Source organism: Malus domestica, chromosome 04 (genome assembly GCF_042453785.1).
Source record: "Malus domestica chromosome 04, GDT2T_hap1".
In the NCBI taxonomy this organism is placed as follows: domain Eukaryota; kingdom Viridiplantae; phylum Streptophyta; class Magnoliopsida; order Rosales; family Rosaceae; genus Malus; species Malus domestica.
Window position 1 is genome coordinate 20,543,616 of NC_091664.1, and position 22,465 is coordinate 20,566,080.

The 22,465-nt window shown below is 36.8% G+C and overlaps 1 protein-coding gene across 2 annotated transcripts; it reads right to left on the bottom strand.

Moving 5' to 3' along the window:
* Positions 1 to 998: 998 nt before the first annotated feature.
* LOC103427570 (short-chain dehydrogenase TIC 32 B, chloroplastic) lies at positions 999 to 6,888 on the bottom strand. 2 transcript variants are annotated; one of them, XM_008365630.4, is made up of 8 exons: positions 6,407 to 6,888; positions 5,096 to 5,327; positions 4,829 to 4,908; positions 4,563 to 4,716; positions 4,399 to 4,477; positions 3,058 to 3,142; positions 2,127 to 2,173; positions 999 to 1,384 (listed from the first exon to the last, which is right to left on the bottom strand). In XM_008365630.4, the coding sequence occupies exons 1-8, from the start codon at positions 6,522 to 6,524 to the stop codon at positions 1,202 to 1,204; spliced, it is 978 nt and encodes a 325-aa protein (XP_008363852.2). In that variant the 5' UTR covers positions 6,525 to 6,888; the 3' UTR covers positions 999 to 1,201. The 2 variants fall into 2 exon arrangements, with proteins under 2 accessions (XP_008363852.2, XP_008363853.2); XM_008365631.4 differs by having other exon boundaries at positions 6,363 to 6,680.
* Between the last annotated feature and the right edge of the window lie 15,577 nt (positions 6,889 to 22,465).

Consider the following 22,465-nt stretch of genomic DNA (forward strand, 5'->3'; position numbering starts at 1 on the left):
TGCAGCCAACGATGCCCACTACAATTTTTCTGAGGTTCTAATAGGACTGAATAAACCTTCTGGATCTGATTTGTTCAAATTCTGATAATGGTAATTATAGTCAGGGAGTTAACTTAGTGAATTTGAACGCTGAAATGGTTCAATTGCAAATTGAGTTTTGTTCTCTACCGAGTAAAATGGTGTGGGGGAATATAGTTTGAATTGGTGGGTTAATTCAAGTCTGGGTTCAAACAGGTTGTAGGATGGGATTTCAAACAGGCTATAATGTTTGAATGTTTAGGTATCTTTATGGGTTTCGGGTTCAGCAAGAAAATTCTTAGATGCCGATTCTGAACTTTCAATCAAAATCGGTTGAATATTTTCCTTATCCACCAACGTCCTCTTCCCTAATTTCTTCTCAAGTTGAAACTTAGTAAGAACATTGTTGGATTCGTTACTTGACGAAGAGGAAGTCTGAAATGTAGTTCGAGACGTCCTCAGATGAAAACTGGGCAAATTGTTTTAATTCGTGAAAACCTGGCTCTAAGGCCAATGACGGAAATTGGGTAGTTCATAGGATTAGAAATGGATCTTGTTTAGACTATCGATCACAATATGGTGTGAAGGATATGAACAGAGAGTGAGAAGGGAATTGAATGAATCTAACATAAAGGGATTTGACAAATATATAGAGATGGAAATAACCTTTCTAGAGGAGTTGTATTTTTCAAGGGAAGTTATAACTTTTTAAGTTGAAATACAACTGTTCATATCATTTTAGAATTAATTAATTAATTATATTATATTATATTATATTATATTATTTTCTTTGTTAATTAATTAACTTATTTCACTACAATCATATGTATATTAGTACACCAATGTTATAGAGTACCTTCACATATAATTACACATATTGTGAAAATCATGTTATCATAATCATATATTCCAACAATTTTTACACTAAATCATTAATTGGTATCCTTAAATAATTAACTTGATTGTTTGGCACAAAAAAATAATAATAAACTTTGATTAATATATGCATATTTGTCCTCAAGAAAAAAATAATCCACGTGTTAATTATTCTCATTCACATTACCATGATAGAAGTACGTAACAACGGATAAGTTAAAAATTAAAGTATATATCGACAAATGACGAACAACAATCACTATATGACACCAGAAGCAATATATAAGCAGAAATCACATGAAGTTTCTCATTCAGCTTTTGGAACGGAAGCTCCATCAATCAGTTTGTTGCTGAAGTCCCAAAGTTTATTGGCCAACTTTTCATCTCTAGCATATGAGCTGGGTTTCATCTCGTTGCAGTCGACGTAGTATTTTCCGGTCACACCTTTCAGTTTTGGATGCAGAGCAACATACAATGTTGTGGCTGCTCCCTGACAAAGTGACAAAGTGAAAAGCGCGTACCATTCAGAAAATGCAGCATGCAAAATATATAGTCAGGAGCCATAGTCTTATAATACTAGCGTCATAATATAAGCTCTCAAAAATTGATCATATTGTTAGTTATAATTATCAATGATGTATTCTCATATTTTAAAAATGTCATATACACCAAGAGACAAATAGGATAAAATTACTAATATAGAGCCAAAAAGAAGACTAGCTATGAGAACACACAATAAAGAAGGACGGTGGAAATCTTTTGTCAAAAGTAAAGAGTGATTTTAACATATGCCTTAATAAAAGTGTAGCAAGTTGTATGTTCTTTCATAGTTCTTACAAGGTTCAAAGGAGATTGAGTTCAAGCTAAGATAAATCATAAGAATTAGCTCGGATAGTGTGTTTAATTTGAGGTTTAAATCAAGTTCGAGAAGAAGAGAGAGAGTAGACAGAAGAAAATATAGAAGTACATAGTTGTTGTGCTACAAAAGAGAGAATGACCGAAATAAGGTGAGCTTGAAGTAGAGTATGTTGGCCAAAAAACACTGAAAATCACCTACAAAAATTGCTTTTAATGAACTTGTTGTAGGGGTCAAGACACATTAACAAAGGGAATTACATTGAGTTGTTAGGATTATGGACACTTAATGCCCACATTGTAGCTCCACTACTGCAATTAACTGCCTTTTAACGGTTTAACCCCTCTGTTAAAGCAAAGAGTAATTAGTTAATTACCTGATGTACATTCTTCCACATCCAAAAGGTGAACAACCTTAACGTTTCTGCGTAAAAAAAGATGGCAGAAATTAATTAAAGGCATAATTCATTTTGCATGAGAATATCATGTATAAACTAGATTTTGTTATTGGTACTTTAAAAATATAATCGTACACTCTAAACATATAAAAATATAAAGAAAAAAAATCACTTAGAAAAATGCACTATACATATATATATATATATATATATATATCTATACTATTATTAAGAGAACCCTCATTGTCAAAATTTTGGCACTTTTTTCCTATTTTGCCCTCCCTTTTGATACACAATATTGACATAAGAAGGGCAAAATAATAATTTTGTATCTTTTGAACTTTTTGCCCCTTTTTTTCTATTTTGCCCTTGCTTTTGATACACAACATTTATATAAGAATGGCAAAATAGTAATTTTGTATCTTTTGAGAAAATGACAATCATATCACTAGTTTCCCTATTTTACCCTCACTTTTAATAAAAAGAAATGTGCACTTATTAAGAGAAATTTTCCCACCATTTTTTTTTCATACAGGTAAGTGAAATCATGATGTTTTTTAGATAGTTTGAATGAACTGAAGCAGTTGCGCTTGAAGAGAACGTGGGAGGAAATAAGCGGTTGAAAAGGCTTTAATTTTGTCAATTATATCCCTATTTTTCTATTTTACCCTCATTTTTTGAGAAAATGACAATCATATACCTATTTTTCCTATGACAACAAAATATGCCCTTATTAAGATAAACCTTATCATCATTGTCTTATACTTTTTTTTTTTAATTTTAAAAACTAATTACACTCCTTAATAAAAATAAAATAAAATTATTTACACACATATAATATGTGCTCATCTTCTAGTATATATATATAAGTGTAGAGTGCAAGGGAATATAGGGACGTTAGCATGCATACTCATCATAAGTGTAGAATGCCTCATGAGGGGTGTCATTATGATTCCTGGGTGGACCGAGTTGACAGTTATGTTCACACCTTCTCCCTACACAATACTCCAAGCAATCTGTTAAAATTTTGTTTACAACTATATCGACATACACGTTTAATTAATAGTAAAATAACGTAACATACAAAATAATTGTTTAAAAGTACACGCAGATCCTTTTTTTTTTAAAGATTCTAAAGATCTTGTGATTTCACTCGGTCACATATGGTCATTTTTTATTAAATATTATTTATATTTAATTTTAAATTTTAAATTTTAAAATAATTTCTAACTTTACGATGTACGACGAATGAATAAGATCACAAAATTTTTAAGAAAAGGATACGGCAAGGATGCTTTTCCCATAATGATCATACTTTTGAATATGGGGGTATGAGTCCATGGGACCCTAAAATTTAATTTTATTACCCTTTTAAACTCTGTTATGGACCCTCTCTAGTCCAGTATTTATTTGACTTATTTTTTTTTATTTTTTTTTTTGTAAACTATTTGATCTTTTTTTTTATGGAAAACTAATGAAAAGGACTTGAAAACTTTGAGTTTTAATGATAAAGACAAAATAAAGGGTAAAGTGAATAGTATCAGGATTGACTTTTTAGTGTAAAAATGTGATTTTTCGTTAAAGTGAACAGTACCAAGTGCTTTTCGTTAAAGTTCCCTTTTTTTTACCTACAGACTGCAAAACTTTGAAGGCTCTTAATTTAAAGGTACGAATCTCTTTGGATCTACTCTTGTAGGTTGTCACCTCAACGCCATGGGCAGGGCACGCTTTTTTTGAGGCAAAATGAAAACGACAAGGCTATTTGATGATAAAAATTTGACGTGACGGTTCACGTGTTATAATATATTAAAATGATAAAGGTTGATGTGTTATTGAGCAATACACATTTTATAATGTAAGTAGATTAAACTTGTAAAATAGTGTGACGTGAGACTCGTTATGTAACAGTATATATATATATCAAGTGAGACTCATTACATAACCGTATGTATGCAGTTACAAATGATCGTGTTTGTACATGTTTAATAAGTGCTAGGACCCTTTTGTAGAGTGAAAATTAATGCAACAGCATCTCGTGATTAAGAAAAAATGAACTTTAACAAAAAATTCTTAGTATTGTTCATTTTAACGAAAAATTATATTTTTACATTAAAAAGTCAATTATAGTATTATTCACTTTGCCTTTTATTTTGTCATTTTCGTTAAAACTTAAAGTTTTCAAGTTATTTTCATTAGTTTTCCTTAAAAAAATAAAAAGGGGTAATGTGCATTATGATGGGAACAAAATCACCTGCAATCGACGAGAGAGCTCATTGGCATGAAGTATGTTTGCTAATTTGGATTGCCCATATGCCCTTTTGTCTGAGTAACTAATAACACAAAACAAGAACTTTATGTATTGTGATCTAGCTGGTTTATAAAAGATCACAGTGGATTACTCAGATCGTTACTTACCTGCTTCGATCATTGATCTCTTTGAATCGAATCCCACCTTCATAAGAGTGTATACGAGCAATTGATGACAAGTTCACAATCCTTCCTTCTACACCAGTAGTTCTAGCTGTATGCTTCATTTTCTCAAGGAGAAGGTTTGTTAAGAGAAAATGACCTGTAAAATAGGTACTTGGCTCAACTAGAATGCAATAACTAAAAAGATTTTTACAAGTAATCATCAATGAAATCTGCTAGATCTCAACAAAAATATGAATCATAGTAATTACCAAGATGGTTGGTTGCAAATTGCATCTCAATTCCATCTTCCGAAAGCTGGTGTGGGCAGAACATAACACCAGCATTGTTTCTGCATCATAACATGAACCAAATTTCATGAAAGTGAAAAAAGATGCAGAAATAGAACTAGTTATGCAAAACGCCATGGTGTCCCTTCAGTTCTTTTTGGAGAAAATTTTGTAACCGGTTCTATTTGTGTATATTTTTTTCTGATACGGAGACTATTTTAATGATCAAAGAGAGGACGAGATGATCACATTAAGAGGTTGAGCGGGAGATCAAGAGCGCTGAAGCTATCGACGAATGCCCTAACAGACTTGATAGAGCAGAGGTCAAGTTTGAGAACATCCACTCGAGCAGTTTTATTTTCTTTGAGAATAAGTTGTTTAGCTTCGTTTGCAGCCTCAAGGTTTCTAGCAGCAATGATGACATGGGCTCTGCGAAGTGCCAACACCCTTGCAGCCTCAAATCCAATCCCACTTGCCCCTCCTGCATAATCCAAGAAAGAGGCATGTTCGATAGCTCTTTATATACATATTACCACAGTTAATAATTTAATTCTTTTACAAGATATTCTTAAACCACTTGTATCTACGAGGAGAGGATTGAAACTTGGGTGCAAAAACTTGGCCAGAGTGTCTTAGCCAACCGGGCCTAACACATTATCATAGTTAATTTCATGTTTATTGTGCCATGTAATTTTGTTCCCACCTAAAATACATGGTGCATAGTAAAGTTTTATGTAAGAGAACTACAAAGGGACGAAATAGACAGATACTCGTATACAGTCGATGATATGACATATTTTTCTTGTTGCTAATGATAAAATTTTAATGCAATTTATCTCTAGACATGACTATCTAACTAGATTTAGTATGCTAATAATTACTGAATGCATCTGAAACCAACCATGTGTGCTTAGACTATTACTCTCAAATTAGGGAGAAATTTGTCTGGAATGTCACAATAACGATATTCTTAATTTACTTGATTATAAATGCATGATTCATTTGAAATATCGTAATTGAATACCATATAAGAAAATTCTCCAAAAGAGACCAACAGATCAACATCCTGTGAACATAAGGACAAAAACAGTGACCAAATAAATAGACTCGTATAGCTGTCTAAGATTTACTGTGCTAATTACTCTCTAATAGTGATAGGAGATAAACCTTACAATTCCTGGAGTAGAATTATCTTCCCTCCTAGTCTACCTCCCTTTCCCTTTTATCCTATTTGAATTGTTACAGTTTAACCACGTCAACGTTTTGTGTTAATTTTTTAATAACCAAAAGAAGACAAAAAACAATTTGTGGGAGGAGGGGAGAGAAGGGAATAGGAATAGAAGGAGAGATAATCATACTCCTTCCTGGAATACCACCAAAATTTACTTACACAATAAAAACATTTCAAAGTCAATTAGCACATTCTACCATACACACATGAATATGCACTATATCTTTGCAAACATGATTGACTTGAAATACTATCTTTGCATCCAAAGTACAAATAAAAACTCACCAGAGAAAAACATAATTGAAAGAGGAAACTGCAGATAGACTGACCAGTCACAATGGCAGTCAGGTTGGTTGCATCAACTCCTTCAGTAACCTGCTCAGCAGTGGAAGCTGATCCAAATCCACTAGGCCCTGGCCTTCCTGTAACCAACGAAAAGATGCCCATTTCCAAAAATCCCAGAAAACAACCAATCAGAAACTCACACAAAAGCACAGAGCTCTTTCGTCCCAGACCAGAATTTGTGAGAAAAAACTGAAGGGGTCTGTGGTTCTTTAAATGGAAACAATGCAATGGGGAGGGCCAGATAACAAGGGTGGCTGCTCAGAGGGTGGGATGAAGAAAAAAGGAAGGAAATGCATGGGGAATAAATATCAGCGTGGAAGGTTGAATGTGGGTAACAAATATTAATATTCCCAACAACCCCTCAACACCTCAACAATTTGCTTTCTTTAACTTTTACTATTTCTGATGCTCTTTGGATATTTTGGAAACCGCAAATTCATCAATTAGGTCAATTGGTTTTTCTTGTGATTCAACCATAACTCTTTTGAACACTTGATGACTAAATTTTCAGTTTGGTGTGCCGTCCTACTTCCAAGTGGGGAAAGTCGTGGGGGCATGGACAATGAAGAAGGAAAGTGAGTAGTCACATTGTGTGATATGGGTATGAACCCCAAACTACCCGGCAATGCCCACCATTGCTCTAACTGTGAAATGATCTTGATCCAAGCTGGTCCCAGCTTGGAAAGATAAAACATCATCAACTTTCAATGGGGATAATTTTTTTTTCTTTCATTGCTATTACTCAAGGTTCTATAAGGTGCTAGGTACTAGTTGGCGGTGGACTGGAGCCTAACGCCTAGACGGTTAGACGAGAGCTTAGGCCCAATGGCGTAGCAAAAAATTATTCGGTGAGTGAGCTAAATAGTTTTAATCTTTTGTTGCGTACATAAAGTTATATAATAATAAACCTGAAAGTAATAATTTGAAGTAATAAATTTATACTATGTTTTCTAGGCTTTTAGCCTTCAAAACTTTCAAGTGAATAAAGGTAGGAACCATTTGTAGTATGGAAGTTTTAATTTATTACTATTAAATTATAATATTGGTTAAAGTGATGAGTTTACTTAAATCAATTTATTAATTAAAAAATAACAATTTATAAAAAAATTAATAATTTGGCTATTAAATGATGATGTGTCAAAGGAGTTCGTTCCTGTCACGTCATCATTTAACAGCCAAATTGACATAAAATTTAACGGAGGTATGACATTGCAATATTATAATTTAAGTGCCTAAGCGGACTAGGTGGATTAAGTAAACTATTAAATTATATATCGTGTAAATAAGTGTGTTTATACTTAAAAAATACATATTTGTATTGGGACATATAAATTTAAAAAAGGATGACACATATATTAGAAAGTATTAGAACATATTGAAAACATGGGCAACCAGAATATAATTAATAAGTATTCATCAAAGTATTCAACAAGTATTCAACAAATCTCTTATAGTTGTATAAAAATACCTAAATTGAAAAAATGATGACATATATATTAGAAAGTATTAGAATAAATTGAAAACATGAGCAACCAGAATATAATGGGTGATCATCCAAGTATTCAACAAATCTCTTACAATTTATTAAAAAATAAATTACAAAATAAAAGTTATCCGTTTTCTTTCTGAGTAAGAGTCGTGACCTAAGTATGTGTCTAAGTAAGTCCATGTGGGCTAGGCGAGCGCCTAAGTAAGCCTAGGTGCCCTAGACTAGGGATTAATTAATATGATGATCAGCCATCTAACATCTAGGCGATAATTTTTTGCTTAGATCGATGCAAGGACCACCCCTCCATTATTTTCCTTGGCAAAGGATGGAAACAAAGGGAAGTAGGTATATTTTAGATTATAGCATGTTTGGCACTATTTTGAAATAGTTAAATATCAATTTGATTATGTTTGACAAAAAAAAATTTAAAAGTTTTTTTTTTTTGGTGTTAAGAACTTTTTGGAATAGTCTATCCATTTGGAAATACTTTTTAAAAAGCAATTTGCTCAGTAGCAACACTTCTGCTAGGTTCCAATCGAAATTTTTAATAAAAATACAAGTGTTTGTTTCTAGAAAAAGTACTTGAAATGCTAGTGCTTCAGTTTTTAGAAGGCACATAGCAAGTGATTCTTCTTGAAAGCACTTCAACTATTTATTTGAATCTTTAAGCACTTTTAACTTTTTATTCTAAATTACCAGAAATATTTTGAATAATCTAAAAGTGTTTTCTTAGTTATTTTTTTTCAAAAATTATTAGTACTAAAGGGAATAGAAAGGGGTCGAAACTATTACAATAATTTATGGATGATGAAGTTTCAAACCCGAAATGTATGGATGGAAACCCAGCATCCAACACCCAAATTATTTTAAAAACACTTTCAAACAAACAACCAAAAAATCCTTATTTAACAACAAATATAATTATTATACACGACGATTAAACAAATGGACATAGCACCTCTTGTCACAATAAGTTGTACACCTTATTATAATTGTTGCATAGACGGGTGACTTATACATAAATTTTTCCTCCTAAAGAAAAAAATGAAATTTGCACGTCACTTTTGATAGTTTCCCTACCATGCTAAAGCCCCTTTCTACCATTTGTTAGTTGTATTGTACCCTTGAAAGAACGTATCTACTAAAATGTCTATCAACAATGGGGATGAGAGCAATATTCTATGTGGGTCTAGCTCTCGTAATGTGTCCCTTAAGGTTACATTTAGTGGCCGAATTTATGGAGCCAAAAAATAATCAAGAGGCGACACTTGGATTTTTAGGTGAAGAGGCTAGTAAAGAATTAATTAATCGGTTGGATATTCAGGAATCAAAAACTCGTTAATTTTATAAAGGCATTTTGAATTATTTGATTTATTAGATCTTGAATTTTAATGAATTATGTGATTTATTAGTTCCACCTCATTATGTCGCGTCTCCTCAGAGAAACTCTGCTCCACCTGTAAGCTTAGCGGAGAAATGACAGAACCTCTAGTTTCGGGCGTAAATCCTAACAAACTTAGACCACAGGGGTTTAAATCCGAATTTTTTTACCACAGGGACTATCTTCCGAATACCTTATAACCACGAGGACCATTTATCCGATTTTGCCAACCTAAACCTAATGGAGGAATGACAGAAGGGCATAAATCCTAACAGACTTAGACCACAGGGGTTTAAATCCTAACAGACTGTGACCACATGGGTTTAAATCAGAATTTTTTTACCACAGGGGCTATCATCCGAATATCTTATGACCACATGGACCATTTATCCGATTAGGCCTTAATTCATCCATCACCCCTCCCATCTTACTCACCTCCTTCACGAGGCGAAAGTGTTATCAAAGAAAATGATTTTCACTCTTTTTAATTTCTCACACGGTTTTTCTTATTTTTGTCCAGAATAAATCAAACAAAAAGCACTTGCTTCTTTTTGTATAAATAATATCGTTTGCTCAAAAAAAAAAAATCAAACAAAATGAATTGTAAGAATTAAACAAGGGTGGATAAAAGGCTAAAAAAAGTGTGCGTATGTATACCAAGAAGAGCTTGGCTCCTTAAGGTTAAGGAGGAGCTATTCCTGAGTCCTCAAAATACTTCTTGACCTATTCACATAACTTCGTATTTATAATTGGAACCGTTTATATTATGAATGACTCTGTAAATATCATATCTGCAAAAAGCTAATTAAAACTAAGATTCTTTAGCAAATTAATTGTAGCAAATAAATAGACGTTTCATAATACTTTTACCGAATTCGTCCATCTGTTTTTATAAAGAATGATGACGACATAGGTGAATAAAGTTGAGATTTCACTATACAACCAATTGACAATATGCAAGGTAATCCTACTAGCTATAAGCACATACAAGGTATCTTATTACCTGATGTTGTACCCTCAACATTCGAAATCATCTGCTAGGCAGTATAGATCTAATCAAAAATCTGATAGCAAAATGTATCTGTTTTATTAAAGAAGGTCCTGAATTTAAATTTTATGGACGAAAATTGATACATGCATAAACATTACATACTTATCAAATTCTTTGATAATGGACCCTGCAAAATAGAGTAAACAACAGTGACTGCTATAAGAGTGCATTTGTTTGCACTCACTAGCATTCACTAGATTTGACTGGATTAACTGGCAAAGTAGTCCCGTGTTTGTTACACGCCGGGACAAAGTTTAATGAGACTCGCCCAACTAAACTAGACTAAGCTATTCGTTAAGGGGTCTTAGCAAAACCCCCCGAAATCGGCCAAACTGCTAAGCCCACTCATCTCCGCTTTGCCCTCCTCGCTTCGCCCCTCCCATCTACCAACTCCCTACTTCGCCCCTCCCATCTACCAACTCCTAAAACTACCCCAAACTACCCAGCAATGCCCACCATTGCTATAACTATGGAATGATCTTGATCCAAGCTGGTCCCTGCTTGGAAAGATAAAACATCATCAACTTTCAATGGGGATAACTTTTTTTTCTTTCATTGCTATTACTCAAGGTTCTATAAGGCACTAGATACTAGTTGGCGGTGGACTGGGGCCTAACGCCTAGACGGTTAGACGGGGGCTTAGGCGCAATGGCGTAGCAAGGAATTATTCGGTGAGTGAGCTAAATAGTTTTAATCTTTTGTTGCGTACATAAAGTTATATAATAATAAACCTGAAAGTAATAATTTGAAGTAATAAATTTATACTATGTTTTCTAGGCTTTTAGCCTTCAAAACTTTCAAGTGAATAAAGGTAGGAACCATTTGTAGTATAGAAGTTTTAATTTATTACTATTAAATTATAGGGTAAAAGAATGTTTACTACCCTCATGTTTCATGGTTTTCAACATTTAGTACATTAAGTTTTTTTTGTCTCAGATTCATACTTAAAGTATAAATTTTAGGACAGTCTCTTATATCCGTTAGTCAAACTGTTAAATCTGCCGTTAATTGTAACGTGGCGCTCATATGGACAATGACTAAGCGCCACATGTCATCCACATTTTTTTTTCTTTTTTTTTCTTCCTCCTTCTCCTTCTTCCTTCCTCCTTCTTCCTTCTCTTTCTCGTTCTTCTTCTTCCTCCGAATTTGGGTTGCAGATTAGGTTTTTTTTTTTTCTTCTTCCTCCTTCTCCCTCCATCTTCTTCTTCCTCTTCCTTCTTGTGCAACTTTTTTTTTTCTTCCTCCTTGTCCTGCTTCCTTCCTCCTTTTCTCTCCCCTTCTTCTCCTTCTTCCTTTTTCTTCCTTCTTCTTCCTCCGAATCTAGGGAAGATGAAGGTTTTTTTTTTTTTTTTGAGTAAGATGAAGAAGAAGGGGGAAGGAAGAAGGAGGAAGGAAGAAGGAGAAGAAGAAGGAGAAGAAGAAGGAAGAAGAAGGAGGAAGAAGGAGGAAGAAGAAGAAAGAAGAAAAAACAAAAAAAAAAGGTTGTAGTCGGAGAAAGAAGAAGGAAGAAAAAGGAAGAAGGAGAAGAAGGAGGAAGAAAAAAAAACCAAATCTGCAATCCAGATTCAGAGGAAGAAGAAGAGGAAGGAGAAGGAAGAAAGAGGAAGGAGGAGGAAGGAAAAAAAAAAAGAACTTCCTTGGATTCGGAGGAAGAAGAAGAAAAAGGAGAAGGAAAAGGAAGAAGAAGGAAGAAGGAGAAGAAGGGGAAGGAAGAAGGAGAAGGAGGAAGGAAAAAAAAAGTTGCAGTCAGATGAAGAAGAAGAAGAAGAAGAAAGAAGAACAAAAAAAAAACGTGGATGACACATGGCGCCCAGTCATTGTCCACATAGGTGCCATGTCACAATTAACGGCAGATTTAACAATTTGATTAACAGATGTATGAGACTGTCCCAAAATTTACACTTTAGGTATGAATCTGAGACGAAAAAAACTTGATGTACTAAATGTTGAAAACCACGAAACATGAGAGTAGTAAACAGTATTTTACCCTAAATTATAATATTGGTTAAAGTGATGAGTTTACTTAAACAAGTTTATTAATAAAAAAAATTAACAATTTATAAAAAAAATAATAATTTGGCTGTTAAATGATGATGTGTAAAAGGAGTTCGTTCCTGCCACGTCATCATTTAACAGCCAAATTGACATAAAATTTAACGGAGGTATGACATTGCAATATTATAATTTAAGTTGTTTGTACCATACTTGACTAATCCCGAAACTACTGAGCACCAGTCAACGTTATACCGTCAAAGACCCAGAAGAGTTTCCCTCCAACCAGGAAGCCAATCACAGCGCGACACGTGTCGACATCAGAAGCCAATCATAGCGCGACACATGTCAATAGCAGAAGCCAATCACAACACGACACGTGTCAATGTCAAAATGAAACTAGAAACTCTCTTCTATAAATAGATATCATTCTCTCACAATATTTCCTAATGTCATTTGTACTAAATCATTCACTAGTACTCACTAAATGAGAGCTTGAACCTATGTACTTGTGTAAACCCTTCACAATTAATGAGAACTCCTCTACTCCGTGGACGTAGCCAATCTGGGTGAACCACGTACATCTTGTGTTTGCTTCCTTGTCCCTATCCATTTACATACTTATCCACACTAGTGACTGGCGCAATCTAGCAAAGGTCATAAACTTAACACTTTCTGTTGTACCAAAGTCCTCACTGATTTTGTGCATCAACATTTGGCGTCGTCTGTGGGAACGACACTTATTCCCACTCTCTTCAGCTTTGACAAGCTGGTTTCCACTATTCGTACACTTTCTTTTGACCAGATATCCTTCTCCAACATGGGAGCGAAGGAAGCCATAGCACACAAAATGACACCCCTTTTGCACCTAGTGCGAAGCAACGAAAGAATGAAGGAAAAATGGTTGCTCTTCAAGCTAAAGTCGATGAGCTAGAAGCTCACAACAACAAGATAGTAATGAAGAATGAGGTCCTCCAGGAGCAGTTTGAGAAGCTTTTTAAGACGCTCCATGAAACTAGGTGTACTCAAACACATGAGCTCGTTGCCCTTGTGGACATCAACCATCATCTGGGTACCCCCCAACACGGAGGTTCACCTCCCTTTGACATGGGTATCCCTGATGAGGAGCGAGCTAATCATCAAAACATTGATCAACATGAGACTTCTCTCAACCCAGATGATTCGACCCGAAGCAGGAGAAATTGAGGAAGACACCTCCTTGTAGAAGGGTTGGAAGGATCGAAAGCCGTTTGCCGAGACTTCCTAAAGCAACGTCGAGAAAATCCCTTCCATATATGCTCGAAGATCAATGACCCAAGGGTTTCGGAAAGACTCGGTCCCCTCCCACGACCTAGGCCAGCTACCAATCTAAGGAAGGAACAACAGGTCCCAGAAGAACATGAAGGTACAAGGGACTCTCAGGTATTCCGACAGACTCGCCCTAGAAGTCAGTACGGCGAGTCTAAGAAAAAACCACACGCCCTTACTCAAACTTTCCTACTTCCAAGAGGTGATGGAGACTTACGAAAGAAAATTCCAGTGGTACATGGCTCCACTCAGGACCCTCTTGTCTTACAGCTCAGTGAAGAAGTAAACAAGTTGAAGGCCGAACGTCAGGCCGAGATACTTGACTGGAACCAACCCAGGCCTGACCCTCTCACAAAGAGGATTCTCGACAAGCCCCTTCAAGCATAGACAAAACAAAAGCTTGGTTTACAACTATATACTAGAAAGTATGACCCAATTGAACACCTTAACCTCTTTAAGTCCACCATGGCATATCGGATGCATACCGACGAAGTGCAATGTCTTCTCTTCCCCTCCACCCTCTCTGGTGGAGCTCTAAATTGGTATTGTCGTCTTCCACCTGAGACAGTAGACTCATTTAAGGAACTGAGGAAACTGTTTGTTTCTCAACACATCTTCCAAACCGATCACCTGCATTCTACAGATGACTTGTACATTATTCGCCAGAAGCCGGAAGAGTCACTACGAGAGTATACCGGTCACTTCAGCCATGAGTATTCTCGCTGCGCTGAGGCAGATGACAAGACCGCCCTCAATGCCTTCACGGCAGGCCTACGTGATTGTTTCTTCAAGTACATGATCAGTGCCAACATTTGGAAGACTTACTCTGAGGTGATGGCACAGGCTTATAACCACACCTCCGCCGAAGAAAGGACATACCAAGGGAACCCCCATATGGTTAACCCTTATCAACAAGTGGGAAGTAGAAGTCAAGTTCTACCAAGTGAGGAGATCTTGGTCATTCAGACACTCATTGCATCATATCCTGCCTCATTTAGCTACTCGCTAAGTCACCAAACGTATTTGTCTCTTGGTAAGAGGAATGATTTTTACTCTCAGCAAGCCCATTACAACAAGAGGGATAAAAGTTCGTATCAAGACAACCAGGGGTGAACGTACTGTCGACTATTATGACTATGGGGCCAAGCCTCACTTTTTCAAAGTGAAGAACTAGGTACTGAAAGAAATGCTATTATAAGAAGGCATACACATTACAAATGTTTTAACTCTTAACCGCTTGAGATCTTTTGTCACACAAGCCATTCGGCAAATATTTAAAGAAGAGGGAATTCAGACAACTTCTTCTGAGTCTTTTGCGTTCCTAGCACTGGAACACTTGGTCTACGCTGACCTACGCTTATACTCCAACTCAGAGCTTCAACATGCATACTTTGACACAAAGTATGTGATACTAAGTGTTACAACTAACATGGTTCACATATCAAAAGCATGGATCCCTTCATGCATAGCAAAACATTCATAAGCATCACTCATATCAATCAACATAAACATCATACATTCCAACACATTCATACATAAACATTATACATTCCAACACATTCATACATAAACATCATACGTTCCAACACATCCATACATAAGCCAACTGTGCTTCAAAAAGGTTCAACATACTTTGTGTCTTCGACACTTGTTACAATGTGCTTCGACACCTTGCCCTTATTCTTACCAACCAGGTGATGAAATGTGAAGAAGAAACTCATCTTCATGCCACCAACAAGGTGATGAAATGTATAACCCGTACTCTCATTCATGCCACAAACCAGGTGATGAAATGTACAACATGTACTCTAATATGATTTGGTAACTTGCCACTCATGCCACCAATCAGGTGAAGAAGGAACTCATCTTCATGCCACAAACTAGGTGATGAAATGTACAACCCGTACTCTCCTTCATGCCACCAACCAGGTGATGAAATGTACAACCCATACTCTAATATCATTTGGCAACTTGTCACTCATGCCACCAACCAGGTGAAGAAGGAACTCATCTTCGTACCACCAACCAAGTGATGAAAGCAACTCACCATTCATTCCATCTACCAGAAGACGAGTGGTACAACTTGTACACGTGAACTCCTAGCATTCACAAATAATCAAAAACCCTCAAGCTTGACAACTCAACTAGGGGAGCACTTATGCCCAACAAGAGTTATAGTCACCAACAAAGTCTTATTGCAAGCCAACAACAACTTCAGTGCATGGCATAGGAAGATCAAGCTATTCAGCCCTCTTGCATCTGCTTCAGACATTTCCCCTCTGTAACAATGCAAACACTACAACTCGTAGAAAGTTTCACACACTATTGATCAAGATAGTGTGAAGCAAAACCAATTTATGGTGCCAACAAGAGCTTCATCAATGGAGGGCAACCACAATTCTCAAAAGCTTCACACACTCTTGATCAAGACAGTTTGAAGCAAAACCAATTTATGGTGCCAACAAGAGCTCAAAGGAGTTCAACCACAATTCTCAAAAGCTTCACACACTCTTGATCAAGACAGTGTGAAGCAAAACCAATTTATGGTGCCAACAAAAGCTTCATCAAAAGAGTTCAACCACAATTCTTAAAAGCTTCACACACTCTTGATCAAGATAGTGTGAAGCAAAACCAATTTATGATGCCAACAAAAGCTTCATCAATAGAGAGCAACTAAAATTCTTAAACCTTCGAAGCAAATTCAAGATTGTTCGAAGCAAATTCAATTTATATGGTTCATCCAATCCTTCAACTACTACAAGGTGTGACTTGCATCACAATCTCTTGCTCAACAGTGTAGAAGCAAAATTTGTATATGTTGTCTCTCCCATATTTTCAAATTTCTAGTTTCCAAAAAAAAAAAAATTGGGAAATTCAACAAAGCTTCATTAATGGAGGACAACTACAAATTCTCAAAAGCTTCACACTATCTTGATCAAGATAGTATGAAGCAAAATCAATTCGTGGTACCCAACAAAGCTTCACCACAAAAGCTTCACCAACAAAAGCTTCATCAATGACAACTACAAATTCTCAAAAGCTTTACACTATCTTAATCAAGATAGTGTGAAGCAAAATCAATTCATGATACCCAACAAAAGCTTCAACTCCAAAGCTTCACCAACAAAAGCTTCATCAATGGAGGACAACTACAAATTCTCAAAAGCTTCACACTATCTTGATCAAGATAGTGTGAAGCAAAATCAATTCATGGTACCCAACAAAAGCTTCAACTCCAAAGCTTCATCTACAAAGCTTCAACTCCAAAGCTTCACCTACAAAAGCTTCACCCACAATAGCTTCACCCAAAATAGCTTCACCTACAAAAGCTTCAACCATAAAAGCTTCACCAACAAAAGCTTCACCCACAAAAGCTTCACCCACAAAAGCTTCACCCACCACAAAAGCTTCACCAACAAAAGCTTCACCCATAAAAGCTTCACCAACAAAAGCTCCACCCACAAAAGCTTCCCCCACCACAAAAGTTTCCCCACCACAAAAGCTTCGCCTACAAAACCCATAAAAGCTTCACCAACAAAAGCTCCACCCACAAAAGCTTCCCCCACCACAAAAGCTTCACCCACAAAAGCTTCCCCACCACAAAAGTTTCGCCCACAAAAGCTTCACCTACAAAGCTTCAACATAAAAGCTTCACCTACAAAGCTTCAACACAAAAGCTTCAACACAAAAGCTTCAACACAAAAGCTTCACACTATCTTGATCAAGATAATGTGAAGGAAAATCAATTCATGGTACCTAACAAAGCTTCAACCTCAAAGCTTCACCTACAAAGCTTCACCTACAAAGTTTCAACACCAAAGCTTCACCTACAAAGTTTTAAAATATATATATATTTTAGAAATTTGAAAATTCCAAAAAAAAAAAATTCAAAAATTCAAAAAAAAAAATTTCGAAAAAAAAAATTCAAAAAACAAAATTGCCTAGGCCTCCTCTTCTTTGGGCCCAACAACTTTCATAACAAATATATATGAAGAAGGCGTTTTGGGCTACCACTTAGAAAGGAAATGTCTCATTCGTTAACTCCCTCGACCGAAGACTTGGGGGACTCCTACCATATGCTACTGCACCTTGAGATTCAGAAGTCTCACGACCACTCATTGACTTGGATTTTTCAAGTCTCCAAACGAGAAGTTTTCCTCACTTGGGAAATTAAGGGAGCACTACCTCAACCTACATGTTTCACTCATAAAGCTTCAACATACAAGTTTCAACAAAAGGAAAAATTCAAAGAACTTAGTGAAGAAGGCCTTGGTGTATGTAACACAATACGTTGAAATGAAGCAAAGCTTGTTTATTTATATCTCCGATAAGTTACAAATATGTACATATACATGAATCGAAATAAACAAACAAGAGGGTCTTCACAAAGGTTGCTCAGGAGAAGTCTCAGCAATCGGCAGAGTCCCGGAAAGAGGAGGCACCAGAGGGTGATTATTCGGAGCCTCAGTATTAGGCAGAACCCCAGAAGGAGGAGGCACCGAAGGTTGATCATTTGGAGCTTCATTACACGGTACAGCCCTAGAAGATGAAGACAATAAATGCATTTGGAACAAACCCACAAACCTCTGATGATCAAGTAAAATCTGACCATCAGATTCCTACAGCTGGTCGATCTTCCTCTTCATGTTTGTAGCATAGTCATGTACGAGTCTTTGCAACTGTTTATTCTCATGCTTGAGCCCTCTAATCTCCTGTTTGAGACTTATCACTTCAACCGCTAATGATTCAACTTGGCGGGTTCGAGCAAATAGGCGTTGGGCCATATTAGACACAGAACCTGCACACTGAATACTGAGAGCCAGAGAATCCTTAACAACCAACTCATCAGCCCATTTGGAAAGTAGTCTGTTATCTTTGGGAGTGAGAATGTTTATGGCCACCACCGCAGCGGTCATACCATTCTTCATCACAAAGTCCCCAACGGTAAGAGGACCAGTAGAGGATAAGAAGGATGGGCGCCATATGTTGTCTTGAGAAGACATGGCTGCCTCTTCACCAAAGTTCAAGTCAAAACGACGGTCGGATAGGCCAGACATTCTAAAAAATGATAAAGGAGAAATGAGGTGCAATAAATCTCTGAAGAAGGGGAAAATTCCTACAAGCAATAACTCTCTGAATGTACTTCTTGCACACAATTGGTGCCCTTATAAAAGAAAGGGCAACAGGGTCGTTGGTTCAAAAATCGAAGAGGCACCACTCTCTGGATTCCGAAGAGGCACCACTTTCCACACGTAACATCAGCTCCTCGGGTACCACAGATAACTTTGCCAAAGATCTCTAACAAAGGTTAGACACATAAATTTTGAAGGTCCAGCTACCCTACTATTACCCATAAGGGTAAAAGAACAGCACCACTGCTTGATAACTAGAAAGTCCCAATGTGTGTCAACCTCCGTGCTCCGTGGCAAGGCAGATTGGTAAAAATGGCCAACCTTTACTCACAATCGAGAAAACACTCCCTACAAGATTGCCTGCTCAAAAATCGAAGAGGCACCGCTCTCCGAATCTCGAGAGCCAGACTCCCAATAGGATTACGTGCTAAAAAATCGAAGAGGCACCGCCCTCCGAATCTCGAGAGCCAGACTCCCAACAGGGTTACTTTCTCAAAAATCGAAGAGACATTGCTATCTGAATCTCAAGAGTCAGACTCCCAACAAGATTACTTTCTTAAAAATTGAAGAGGCACCGCTCTTTGAATCTCGAGAGCCAGACTCCCAACAGGATTACTGCTCAAAAATCGAAGAGGCACCGCCCTCCGAATCTTGAGAGCCAGACTCCCAACATGATTACTTTCTCAAAAATCGAAGAGATACTGCTCTCCGAATCTCAATAGTCAGATTCCCAATAGGATTGCTTTCTCAAAAATCGAAGAGGCACCGTTCTCTGAATCTCGAGAGCCAGATCCCCAACAAGATTGCTTGTTCGAAAACTGAAGAGACATCGCTCTCCGAACTTCGAGAGCTAGATTTCCTTGGATTGCTTTCTTAAAACACGTGAAGCTTGCAGCTCCCACTACATTGCTATGACCAAGAAGGGTAAAGGAATAGCACTACTACTTTGTTTTAGGGAGACTCCTATATATGTCGACCTTCATCCTTTATAGCCAGGGAGACCTGCAAATAAAAAAAAATGCTTAACTTTTCTTCGCATCTGAGATGGCACTCTCAGCAGAGTCTCTCGAAATACTTAGCTTCTTTTCCTCCCGATAATACATCTGCAAACAAGCCACACCAGAGAAAGAGTATCTCATATCATCAGGGTTAAAAGTAAGAGTATCCCATATTATGCTTTTTTCCTGTCTTTTCCTTTGGTCTTGTTCTTACCTGCAAGACAAGGAGAAAGAGAGCAATTAGTCAGCACTTGGAATCAAGCTTCCAGTCAGGAACTGACTGCCTAGAACCCCTTGCCTGATTACTTACTTGGCATTGCTTTCGAGTACTCATCTTCAACATCTTATGCTTCCAGATAAGATACCACATCTGCCTGAGGAACAGATAGGGCAAGTGAGAAGGATACTAGGAAGCATGTGGAGACAAGCGTAACAGAACACGTGCTGATACATCCACTACTTTGTCAACAGCAAAAGTATTCCATATCATTAGGGTCGAACGTACTCTAGATTTGATGGACTTGTTTTGACCCTCAAATTCTTGAGTCGGCCTTATACTCTGGAGGAAACCAGAAAACCCTCCAGCCCAGTTCAAGAATAAGCCTGTGGAAAATTTCTTCTTCAAAAGCAAAAGTATCTAATATCATCTCTTCTCCATTTGCTTATCCTTATCCTTGTTACTGTTTACGACACAAGGAGAAGGAGAACAATCAACCGGAAGCCGAAGTCGAACCTTCGATCCAGGTTGCTTGCTTGGCAGTCTGATTGCTTACCTTATATGTTACCTCCTTCGGCAAATCTCCTAGCTCGGGGACTTGGGGGACTCCTACTATAGGGTTTGTATCGCATTTGACTAAGCCCGAAACTACAAGTAAGCTTCAAGTGAAATTGATACATTACCTTGTGCATCTTTATCGGTTAAAGATACCACCCCTGGATGGAGGAAAAGTACTTCCAGAGAAGATGTCACATCTACATATGAGACAAATAAGGCAAGTGAAAATGATACCATACTTCGGTACTTAGAAGTTTCATGATTACTCAATGGCTTGGATCTTGCAAGTCCCCAACCGATGAGCTTCCCTCACTCGGGAACTTATGGGAGCACTGTTTGTACTATACTTGACCAATCCCAAAACTACTGAGTACCGGTCAACGTTATACCGTCAAGGATCCAAAAGAGTTTCCCTCCAACCAAGAGGCCAATCACAACGCGACACATGTTGACATCAGAAGCCAATCATAGCGCGACACGTGTCAACAGCAGAAGCCAATCACAACATGACACGTGTCAATGTTAGAATGAAACTAGAAACTGTCTTCTATAAATAGAGATCTTTCTCTCACAATATTTTCTAATGTCATTTGTACTAAATCATTCACTAGTACTCACTAAAGGAGAGCTTGAACCTATGTACTTGTGTAAACCCTTCACAATTAATGAGAACTCCTCTACTTCGTGGACGTAGCCAATCTGGGTGAACCACTTACATCTTGTGTTTGCTTCCATGTCCCTATCCATTTACATACTTATCCACACTAGTGATCGGAGCAATCTAGCAAAGGTCACAAACTTAACACTTTCTGTTGTACCAAAGTCCTCACTGATTTTGTGCATCAACATAAGTGCCTAAGCGGACTAGGTGGATTAAGTAAACTATTAAACTATATATCGTGTAAATAAGTGTGTTTATACGTAAAAAATACATATTTGTATTGGGACATATAAATTGAAAAAAGGATGACACATATATTAAAAAGTATTAGAACATATTGAAAACATGGGTAACCAGAATATAATTAATACAGAGAGCTTAAGGGGAGGGATCCCCATTTTTTGAAAAAAATGGGGATTAGGTGTGGGGCCCACTTCACATCTAATTTCAACGATCCGAACCATTTATTTTGTTAGTCTCGATTCATAGATCATCCTTGCAAAATATTAGCTAAATTGGAAATGTTTAAGACATCTAATTGGGTTCAAGGAAATGAACGAATACTTTGTTGTATAAGAAAATATGAAATTTGATATTGATAATTAAATAGGCAAATGGTTTCGGATTAAATTGAATTTTTGCAAGGATGATCTATGAATCGAGACTAACAAAATAGACGGTTCGGATCGTTGAATTTAGATGTGAAGTGGGCCCCACACCTAATCCCCATTTTTTTCAAAAAATGGGGATCCCTCCCCTTAAGCTCTCTGATAATTAATAAGTATTCATCAAAGTATTCAACAAGTATTCAACAAATCTCTTATAGTTGTATAAAAATACCTAAATTGAAAAAATGATGACATATATATTAGAAAGTATTAGAATAAATTGAAAACATGAGCAACCATAATATAATGGGTGATCATCCAAGTATTCAACAAAATCTTTTACAATTTATTAAAAAAATAAATTACAAAATAAAGTTATCCGTTTTCTTTCTGAGTGAGAGTCGCGACCTAAGTATGTGTCTAAGTAAGTCTATGCGGGTTAGGCAGGCACCTAAGTGAGCCTAGATGCCCTAGGCTAGAGATTAATTAAGATGATGACTAGCCATCTAACATCTAGGCGATAATTTTTTGCTTAGATCGATGCAAGGGCCGGCCACTTTCTCTTCCAAAGAGGGCCGGCCATGCTCTATAAATAGGACTCCATTTTCTTTGAAATACTAGGTCCACACTCTTGCAAAACTCCAAAAA